At 41.1% G+C, this 11,237-nt stretch overlaps 1 protein-coding gene across 1 annotated transcript in view; it reads right to left on the reverse strand.

Moving 5' to 3' along the window:
* sgsm1b (small G protein signaling modulator 1b) overlaps positions 1-10,801 on the reverse strand; it is a 28,885-nt gene extending 18,084 nt beyond the window's left edge. The window contains exons 1-8 of the mRNA XM_063013679.1: positions 10,736-10,801; positions 8,190-8,265; positions 3,069-3,231; positions 1,561-1,719; positions 1,247-1,314; positions 1,017-1,159; positions 787-918; positions 559-680 (exon numbers count right to left, since the gene is read on the reverse strand). Coding sequence (XP_062869749.1) covers positions 559-680; positions 787-918; positions 1,017-1,159; positions 1,247-1,314; positions 1,561-1,719; positions 3,069-3,231; positions 8,190-8,265; positions 10,736-10,801 — 929 coding nt within the window. The remainder of the gene's footprint in view (positions 1-558; positions 681-786; positions 919-1,016; positions 1,160-1,246; positions 1,315-1,560; positions 1,720-3,068; positions 3,232-8,189; positions 8,266-10,735) is intronic.
* Between the last annotated feature and the right edge of the window lie 436 nt (positions 10,802-11,237).

The following is an 11,237-nucleotide window of genomic DNA, read 5'->3' on the forward strand; positions in this document are numbered from 1 at the left end:
CCCTGGTAGGGGCTCTCATAACCAGGGCCCTCTAAAAATATGCCCCCCTCTTTCCTAGGACCCCTAATAGCCAGAAGTCGAAGTCAGAGCAGTGCCACAACGCCTCATCCATTTTCATAAGGGGCCCAAAAGCATGGCTAGGGCCCAAAAGCATGGCTAGGGCCCCCAAAAGCATGGCTAGGGCCCAAAAGCATGGCAAGGGGCCCCAAAAGCATGGCTAGGGGCCCCAAAAGCATGGCTAGGGCCCAAAAGCATGGCTAGGGCCCCCAAGAGGCCCTGGGGTCAAAGTCCCTAATAGTCAGAGGATCCTTAAAATGGAGGGCCCTCGGAAATAAAAATATATTATATCATAAATGTTGATAGGCATCGCAAAATGTTTTGGGCCAGGGCCCCCCCCCGGGGCCCCCTAACCTCAAGGGCCCCTGGGCACTGGCCCCACTGGCCCAGTCAGTAATCCAGCCATGATAAGAGGGTCTGCTAAATGCTGAAAATTTAAATGTAAATAGCTAAACCCACTGTGTCCACATACTTTGTGCCATGTAGTGTCCTTTTTTCTACCTTTTCTCATAATCAAACTCCACATTGCCATTCATCAGCTGGTTTGGTGTCCACTTTAATGTCATGAGCTCTGCAGTTTGATGCAGAGAGAGGTATCCTGGGATTGCTTCCATGTCATCTGTCTACAAAAACAGACAAGTACCACCATAGCAGTTAATTGTTGCCAGTTTGGTAAGGTCAATTACCCAATGTCATTAATTATGCAGTACCGGTAAAAAGATTACATACCGGCTGGACTAGTACATTGTTCTTGCCAAACAGTAATGTGGCCCTGGAGTTCTGATGGAGAGACTCAACATAGTCCCGAGCCCACAGGGACGGCCTGTCATCCATGCTGCCACTCGACTGCCTTTTCTGAATCTACATTAACACAACACACTTTTGGTAATGCAGTCATGAGCAGTTTACAATCTGCATGTAATGGTCACTTGGTAAAGCTGGGATGTTGCAGTACTAACGAGAGCTGGACGCTTGGTAGGAGAGTCTTGGCGGCAGTGGCCACTGTGAATACGGTGTCTCTGCACCAGCTCATCAGCAGAAGGATCTGTCCAGAAGTGATTAGCTGTCTTCGCCTTAGTGTACTCCAGAGCACAGGGACCAACTACGGGACAGGGATTTTGTTCCTCTGATTACAGTCTAATTACATTATGGATTATACTAAGCTTTTAAAATAACAAATGCTGATTACCCAGTAAAGATGCAAGGATGGGACCATCGACAGGGTCCCTCAGTAAAGCATCCCGCTCATAGAATTTACTGCAACCAGACAAAAACACATAAGTCATACATTTTTCATAGTAATCCAATATTGGTCATTTGGTGTTGTATTTATATGTATTTATGTATTTAGAGTGGGGGACAACATCTGAGACCACCAGTGAACATGCATCTATTTGTATAAACGTGATACTATGACTTTTACTCAAACTGTTTGGCTGATCATACTGCAGTTGAAAAAAGCAAAATGTTGGCCCTCACTGTATTTATCCAAATATACTCCACCTGCTGTTCTCCACCAAGTACAGAACAATCTTGTCCAGAACTTTCTCTGTAAGCGCTGTCCGGATCCACAGATGTTTAATGGCTTGAGGGGAGAGGTTGGCACTCTGAGGTTGCTTTCGAATACTGTCCTGGCTTGCCTGAGACTGACTCTGTCTGGAACTTGACACATGAAAACCAAATGTCAGGCATTATAGAAGTAGAGCATATATAGACACACTGTACCTCCCCTCTACTTTGTGCCCATTTATTTAAAAGAGCATTTGTGAGGCCAGACACTGGTACTGGACAAGAAGGTCTGGCATGCCGCTCAGGTGGCGCAGTGGTAAAACACGCTAGCACACCAGAGCTTACATTTCGAACTCATTGGTTCAATAGTCAGCTCTGCCATCCGGCTGGGCTGGGCGACTACATGAACAACGAGTGGCTGGTTGTGCATACAGGGCAGGAAGCCAGATAGGGACCTTATAACTGCACAGTCGAGGGATAATGTGGACAGGGTGTGGCTCTTCATACACAAAGCCGATCCACATATGAACTCACTCATGCAAGTAAAAAGATGCAGTCGGGTACTGCACACGTGTCGGAGGGGCGTGTGACAATCTCGCTCACCTCAGTCAGCAGTGGGGATCAGCATCGGTAGAGAGGAAGCAATCGGGTAATTGGATACGACTAGATTGGGAGGAAAATTGGGGAAAAAAGGAAAAAAAAGGTCTGGCATGCGATGCCTAACTTGCAAATGGCATTCCAATTTATCCCAAACTCAAACTTTATGACAATAAAATAATAATAGCAAAAATACATTATATAAATAAATAATAATAGTAATAAATAATAATAATAAATAATGAAACACACCACCAAAATTATTTTTAATATTATTATTATTGTTATTATTATTATTATTATTAAATACAACAACAAAAATAATAATAATGCAAAGGTTATTTTATGACAATTGTTGTTATAAATACAGCAACAATTATTAATATTATTATTTTTATTTATTTATTATATTTATGTTATATTTATATTTTCAGCATTTAGGAGATGGTTTTATCATCTGACAGTATACAGTCTGAGCAATTGAGGGTTAAGGGCCTAGCTTAAGGGCCCAACAGCAGCAACCTGGCAGTGGTGACGCTTGAACCAGAGACTTGATTACTAGTCCAGTACCTTAACCACTACGCTTCAATGTCCCTGTTATTATTATTATTGTTATTATTATTATTATATATTACATACAACCACAATGCAAGAACAAAATGTTTTTTTCTGACAACTTCATTTTGTTATTATTAGTAATAAGCAGAAAAGGGGGGATAAATAATGTATGCAGCTAAAATCTACTGAATGGTTTAATTTAACACCAAAGTCAAAGATCATGTGACTTTATTTAATGGCTGTAATTCAGTCATATATGCAGATCACTCAGAATAGGTGATATTAATAAAAAAGCACAGGTTGAAAAGATGTCATTGTGGCTGTTATGGCTGCTGTACAGGCCTTACTTGTTCTCAATAATCTGTTCCAGCTCCTGCACCTTCTTGCACAGATCCTCAGCAGGTGTGAAGACCTTCCCCACCTTCAGGAAAAGTGCTGCCAGCTTGTTACTGCGCAGGAATCCTGCAGCACGCCTCTTCAATCCGTGCAACACACAGGCTTCCACCACACCTGGGAAAGTATCAGATACAATAGATGGTAGAGTGCACGCCAGGAACAAAATGAAATCAACCCACAGTGTGACATGAGCACAAATTAGTTTCATATATCATTTTAATCTTATATCTTACATTTCATTTATTTAAGGAACAAATTAATCTACCATCGACATCATCCTTGTATAAACTATTGCTTTTTAAATAACTGGTTGCTCCCCCTTTATCATCATGACTGCAACTAAATATTTTGTCTAAATGACATAATGCTTGTTCCAAGTGCTGTGAAAGAATTAAGCCCACTCCTATTGTTGGTAATATTTTAAACCAGACACATTGATTGGCCTTCAGAACTATTAGTTGATTTCTCTGGCCTCAGAACATCAACGATAAGGGAATGTACAGGAGTTTTGGTTTTTTTTTCAAATGTTTGGTTTCCATCTTGCAAATCTCTCATCAATTCTATTTTTTTTTTTGTATTAGGCATAGGCATTGACCTTCTCTGTGATTAGAGACATCTGCAGTCCATTATATGCTTTTCTGGGGTCTTGAGTAATCTCCTGAATGAGTTGTCGCTAAGCACTTGTTGTCATTTCAACAGGCTGGTCGGGCAGCAAGATCGCCTCACAGCAAGAAGGTCCTGGGTTCGATTACCAGGTGGAGTGGTCCGGGTCTTTTCTGTGTGGAGTTTGCATGTTCTGCCCGTGACTGTTTGGGTTTCCTACGGAAGCTCCGGTTTCCTCCCACAGTCCAAAGACGTGCAAGTGATGTGAATTGGACATTAAATACTTGAACTGATGAATCTTGTGTAACCAGTTATGATCTGTTCTGTCATTAATAAATAATTACCAGGCCGGTCAGTTCTGTTTAGAATCACCAGTGTTCCAGAGTTTCTCCATTTGAAGATTAGTGCTCTCACTATGGTTTGGTGACGTCCTGGAGCCTCAGATACTAAAATATTCCATATATCCCAAAACAGTAGATATACACTGATCAGCCATAACTTTAAAACCACTTCCTTGTTTCTATACTCACTGTCCATTTTATCGGCTTCACTTACCATATAGAAGCACTTTGTAGTTCTACAATTACTGATTGTAGTCCATCTGTTTCTCTACATATTTTTTAGCCTGCTTTCACCCTGTTCTTCAATGGTCAGGACCCCCACAGGACTACCAAAGAGCAGGTATTATTTAGGTGGTGGGTCATTATCAGCACTGCAGTGACAATGACATGGTGGTGGTTTAGTGTGTGTTGTGGTGTGTGACTCACTATTCACTATTAGACACTCCTACCAAGTTGATTCACCTTGTAGATGTAAAGTCAGAGACGATCGTTCATCTATTTCTGCTGTTTGAGTTGGTCATCTTCTAGACCTTCATCCGTGGTCACAGGACGCTGCCCACAGGGTGCTGTTGACTGGATATTTTTGGTTGGTGGATTATTCTCAGTCCAGCAGTGACAGTGAGGTGTTTAAAAACTCCATCAGCGATGCTGTGTCTTATCCACTCATACCAGCACAACACACACTAACACACCACCACCATGTCAGTGTCACTGCAGTGCTGAGAATGACCCACCACCCAAATAATACCTGCTCTGTGGTGGTAAGTGGAGCCAATAAAATGGACAGTGTGTGTAGAAACAAGGAGGTGGTTTTAATGTTATGGCTAATCGGTGTATATATACTGTATATTGCATAATGATCTTAAATTATTCAGTATCTGGCCAAAAGTACATATACACCACTCCTAATGACTGATTTTGGATGTTTCAGACCCACCAATTGCTGGAATGTGTATAAAAATCTATTCAGTTACATCAATTACATGTTTTAAACTTTGTAGCAGCAATTTGAGGAAGACCCTTTCCTGTTCAAGCATGACTGTACGGAGGTATGGAGGAACTCCAGTGGCCAGGACATGGCTCTGACCTTAATTCCACCAAACACCATTGGGTTGACTTATAACAATGATTGCTAGCCCATTCATCAAGTCCAACGGCAGTGACTGACCTCACAAATCTCTTTTGACTGAATGGGCACAAATTCCCACAGAAAGAAATTCTAACTATTGTGGAAAGTCCTCCCAGAATTGTAAAGGCTGTTACAGCTACATAGTTATGAAATGGGATGTCCAAGTATCTCATGTTCAGATGTCCACATACTTTTGGCCATATTGTGTATCTGTAATAGTTGATTTTATTTACCAGATGACACTGAATGGACTTTTCTTCCTGATACTCTGTTGAGCAGATCGGTAGGTGTAGGTGGCAAAGCTTGACATTTCAGATTGTTGACACACACGGATATGATCTTTTCCATCAGACAGTGAATGTCAACGGTCATTACGCACCATTAGAATCCCGCAGAGATGTATTCCCCACCCACTAATCACCCTGTATTTACCTCAATTCAGCCAACTTTACAGTCTGAGGATTACCGTTTTTGGAGACACTTCAGTTCATGCTAATACTGCTAGACTTTCTCTCTCAGTAACCTAACACATGATGTAGTGACATCATGAGACGAAAAACAGTCCACTTACAGGACCTGCTTTTGTTTTTTGCATGTTTCCCCTCAATTTTCCTCCCAATTTAGTCGTATCCAATTACCCGATTGCATAATGCTTCCCTTCTACTGATGTTGACCTCCACTCTGACTGAGGAGAGCTGTGACTAACACACACCCCCTCCGACACGTGTGCAGTAGCCGACTACATCTTTTCACCCGCACGACACGGCGGGTTCATACGTGGATCAGGTTTGCACCATCAATCAGCCAGCAGAGGTCATAATTGCATCAGTTATCGTTGTTCGTGTAGGCGCTCAGCCTGCCGGTAGCAGAGCTGAGATTTAACTGAGTTCAAGATGTCAGCTCTGGTGTGCTAGCGTGCTTTACCGCTACGCCACCTGGGCTCCCATAGAACCTGCTTTTAATGTAAAACTTTCGGATTAAAACTGGCCTGACACTAAAGCTTCTTTTTGATTGCACACTACCCTACAGTACGGATCCAAATTCAGAACTATCTGTGCTGTCCCAATTGCACAAGGGTACATGCGAATGTCTTCTAAACTTGCGTACTTGGGGACAGTATGGTTCACTTGGCAATGAAAACCTCTAGTAAATGTCTAAGGTGAGCAGGTCCATGTGAGCCATAAAACAGTGGCCAGTTCCAGTGACTTCTTTTAATAAAAAAAAAAACTTTTGTAGATTCAAGCTGACCTGAAACAGAGGTGGCTGTGCCCTAGTGTTTAGCTTGGCTATTATTGAACACAATGAACACAGTGATGTCATAAGATTGCGAGCAAATGGCTTGCCTCTCATGTTTCATGCAGTAAGGAAGGATCTTACAATTTAACATCACAAAACTACATTTATAGTGAGGTGTGTTTGCTGACATCTTTACTTTACCACCTGGTGTCTGGCAGAAGTCTAAAATCTGGCAATGAGGTAAATAGTGCCACTCAGTGGTGCCATAGCATGATAGTTTTTTAAAGGGACGTGATTTGGGCATATCTCAAAGAGTTTCCAGCATCATTAATGGAATTCCTGCTTCAACACCTTTTACATACACACTTTAAACCACAGGGTTTTAATAAGCATTTTAATAGTAGCATGGCACCATTAAATGGCACCAAGTAATATTTGTGCCAGCTAGCTACCAAACACCAAGTAGCAAAGTAAAGCTGCCACTGCACCTCATCACATAATCTGGAAATAGGGAAGGACGCCTAGCAATTAAGATTACAGCTTTCATTTCTTATCATCAGAGCTTCAAGACAAATATAATAAAGTAATGAACCAAAATATGGCCAAAAGTAAGTGGACACCTGACCATTATGGTCAGGTGTAAGTGGACACCTGACCATAAGCACATCCAATTTTAAAACAAAGAGCATTAGCACTGAGTTGGACCCTGATTTGCAGCTATAACAGGCTCTGATGTTAAAGCTCTACTGTCTGTGGAAATATGTGCCCATTTGTTAAGGCTTAGTGCTGTCCTGGAACCTGAGAAATGGCATTCCAACCTTTTTAGACTGATACATCTCAATTTTTTTCACATCGTCTGGAATTTCCTTTAGTTGTGGCATGACGTACTAGATGTTTTAAGGTGACTGCTTGATTTTGATGGTGGGGCTTATTTTGGCTTAACATTTTTATTGTTACAAAGAGGATAATATCAGGTTTTAAAAACTGTATTTCTTAAATAAATGTATTATAAATGTCTTAATTACTCAGGTTTCTTTTGTGTAATAAGGTACAGTCATGCCGGTACAGGAAAGGCCTTTCTTAAACTGTTACCACAATGTTGGAAGCACATAATGTATTCTATAGAATACATAATGTCCACACTGGTGCTGGACAAGAAGGTCTGGCATGCAATGCCTAGCTCACAAATGGCATTCCAATTTATCCCAAACTCTAACTTGGATAATTCATTTAATTATCCTAAATTATTCAGTATGACAAATATGACTGGAAAAGGGGGCAATTACTTTTTACACCACTGTATACTTTGTTTGGACAAGAAGGCCTGGTTCACAATTAACATTCCAATCCATTCCAAAGATGTTCAATAGGGTGGATATCAGAGCTCTGTGCAGGCCACTGGAATTAAACCAAACATATCAGACCTTGTTTTTATAGACCTTGCTTTGTGCACCAGGGTACAGTCATACCGGTACAGGGAAGGGTCTTTCTCATATCTGTTACCACATTGTTAGAGCCATATAATGAATTTTATAGAACTGATTTAAACACCTGTCAGCAATACTCAATAATTGGTATAGTTTCTACATCCTTTTGACCATATAGTTAATAATTGTGCAAGTGATAGCTCCTTATTGTGATGTTTTTTCAAAGCAAAAAGCTGATCCAGACCACATTTTCCACAAAAATGTCTAAACAGTTGATGAAAACTATAAAACACTTCATTAAATGCACAATGAAAAGTCAAGAAATGATTGTTTTACCACAGAATGAAATAATGTGGCTGCTGTCCTCATGTACAAACTTTCGAGTGACTGCCTCCTCCATAATCTGCTTCACCTGCAAGGCCACATGATTAAAAAAAAGCAAATATTTCACCAACTAAAGATTTGTTTCCCAGTCAACAAGAGAAAGGATTGCTTAGGATGCTCTAATCACAAGTTCTCACTTGCAAGCATGAAGAATAAGCAGGAAGCTGCACACGGTGGACAGGTAGGCGTGTGTGTGCATCATGATTTGCACTATAGCACGGTTGATGGCAGTGAATCATATGCGATGAAGACCTGGCGGATGGTATTTAATATCTTGCCCTCACAGTAGTAAGTAAACATTAGCTTTCATATCTTTACCAGAATAATCTCAAACATGAATGAAATTAACAAATCAGCAACTGTTCTTTTTCTATGACTACCTCAACTACTGGCATGTTTTGACAGGTGGGGGGAAACCTGAGTGCCCAGAGGAAACTCACTTACGCACTCACTTAATCGCTTATCCAATTAGAGTCGAAGGGGGGTGCTGGAGCCTATCCCAGCTTTTCAATGGGTGCAAGGCACACAGTAACACCCTGGACGGGGCGCTAGTCCATCGCAGGGCAGGCACACATACACACACCCATTCACCTATAGGGCAATTCAGTGTCTCCAATTAACCTGACTGCAGAGTTTTTGGACTGTGGGAGAAAACAAGAGCTCCCTGAGGAAACCCACGCAGATACGGGGAGAACATGCAAACTCCGCACAGAAAGGACCCATACTGCCTTGCCTGGGGATCGAACCCAGGACCTTCTTGCTGTAAGGCGGCAGTGCTACCCACCGAGCCACCGTGCCGCCCCCAGAGGAAACTAACATAGATATTATCAAAGCACATACAGTAACCAAAGGCAAGGATTGAACCTACAGTAGCTAACCAGAATGATGAAATTCAAATCATTAACAGGACCTGCCAACATCCTTGCTGCTGCCACTTACAACCACTATTTAATTTTTCATTTCATTTTCATGTTTTAACACCGCTTTATCCTGGCAATGTTTTCATGGGTCCAGTTTCCCCAGAATCACTGGGTGCATTGCAGTAACACACCCTGGACAGAATGCCAATCCATCACAGGTCCTCAGGCATCCCCCCTCAGACATAGCCAACCATGTTTTTATGTAGATGCTGGGGATTCGAGCCCTGAATCCCAGCCGTAGTGAATTGGCGTAATTTACCATTTCACAGCTAAGCACCCACAACCATTATCATAATCGATACATTTCTTACTAATACTGACCATTTTCTACCACTCTATTCTTAGACGCAGGTCAAGATCATGCTACATGATACTGTTTTTGGTTTTATTGCTGTCTGAAAGTGTCAAGCCATCACACCTTTTGAAGTGTGAGGCTCACCCACGTTCCATCTCTCAAGAATTATTTTCACCACCACTGAGCTATATTTAAACATGAAGTGCCATTCAGTTACAGTGGACTGATAAAGTTTAACTCTGGAAAAATGTGTTCCAGTATTAGAGTTGGCATGGAAAGGAATCATAAATATTGGATTAAAATAGCAGAGACAATTTTTTAATCTCCAAGACAAAGAAGGAAGTACATGGTCGAAATGCATGGTATAACTCCTGCCCACTGGCAGCTATTCTTTGCCCATTTATGTACCTACCAGGGTGATTTAAAAGCAGCAGGAACAACAGTTGAACAGTGAATAATGAACCATAGTCATCGAATCTGTTTCTCCAGACCATGCAAAACTCCCATGCTACAAAAAAGCTCAACATCTGCACACAAGCATTAAGTCAATGGTCAAACCATATAACTATAGAACTCTTCTGCAAAAAAAATCAGGTTGTATGTTTGGACAAGGATGCACAATCTACAGAACATCATGTCTACAGTAAAGTATAGACATATCATTAAACAGGGCTGTTTTTCTGCAAACAGCACTGCTGCATTAATTTGTCAATAGAAACACCAGACATAAAACTAAATCCTATATGCCAAAACACTAGATATGGTAAGTTTGTCTCATGTGCAAGTCTGATTAGATAGAGTCAATTACTGAAAATGAATAAATGAATGAGATTTTGTTTAAGTGGAGATTGATTTTAAACATAAAGTTCTCAAAATACAATATAGGCACAATGATTCATGTAGGGGGAAGGATTGAGGAATGAGTACATTTAATTAATTACTGGGTAATAATGTTATTTAAAGGTGAATTTGATTAATGGATGGGTTTATTATCCAGGGCCTGTAAAAGACACATGGTACATGATGTCCCCTAATACCTGTCATCACTTCATATGAGATATTTACACATTATGGTTTATCATCATTGCTGTTGCATAGGCCTATGTAACATGATATGTTGTGTGTCTGTATGTTTTTAAATAGGTGGAACGGGTGACTGTACTGTACTGTATGTCTTTTATTAAAATTTATATATACACCTGTACAGGATGTAAAATGCAATACACTACAAAGAATGCATTAATGAAAGGTGTATATGGTATAGCAGGAGGTCGGACACTCACCTCTTTCTTGACGCTGCGCAGCAATCGCTGACGCGTCTCAGCCTCTGCAAGGTAAACAAAACCCATATTTAGATACAAAAACAAGCCCTTTTACCACCCATCACGGTATCATATTAACGGACACATCACATAAAACATGCACCAGTCCTTACATGCCGTTCCTTACCTCCCATTTTTGTTTTCGGTGTCTATATGATGGAAATAAAATGATTTCAGATGCAGACTTGATGCTCAGAGAGCGAATGGAAATAGACGGAGATGTGCGTACGATCCGCTCGGAAAGGGTGAATCGGGTGACTCAGTCAGGGTGAATCGAGCAGCGTGAATGAGTGAGTCAGTGCCCGGGGTGTGGCACTGATGCCCTGAAGAATCCTTTAATGCGATGGTTTTGCATTAAACACATTCTGATTAATATAGATAAATGCTGATAAAGTGCAGCTCGGTGTCAAAACTGCGGGTGAATCACGTTTACAGCAGCTCTGCATAGCGCTCGCGTCCAGCA

This window comes from Trichomycterus rosablanca, chromosome 18 (assembly GCF_030014385.1).
Source record: "Trichomycterus rosablanca isolate fTriRos1 chromosome 18, fTriRos1.hap1, whole genome shotgun sequence".
In the NCBI taxonomy this organism is placed as follows: Eukaryota; Metazoa; Chordata; class Actinopteri; order Siluriformes; family Trichomycteridae; genus Trichomycterus; species Trichomycterus rosablanca.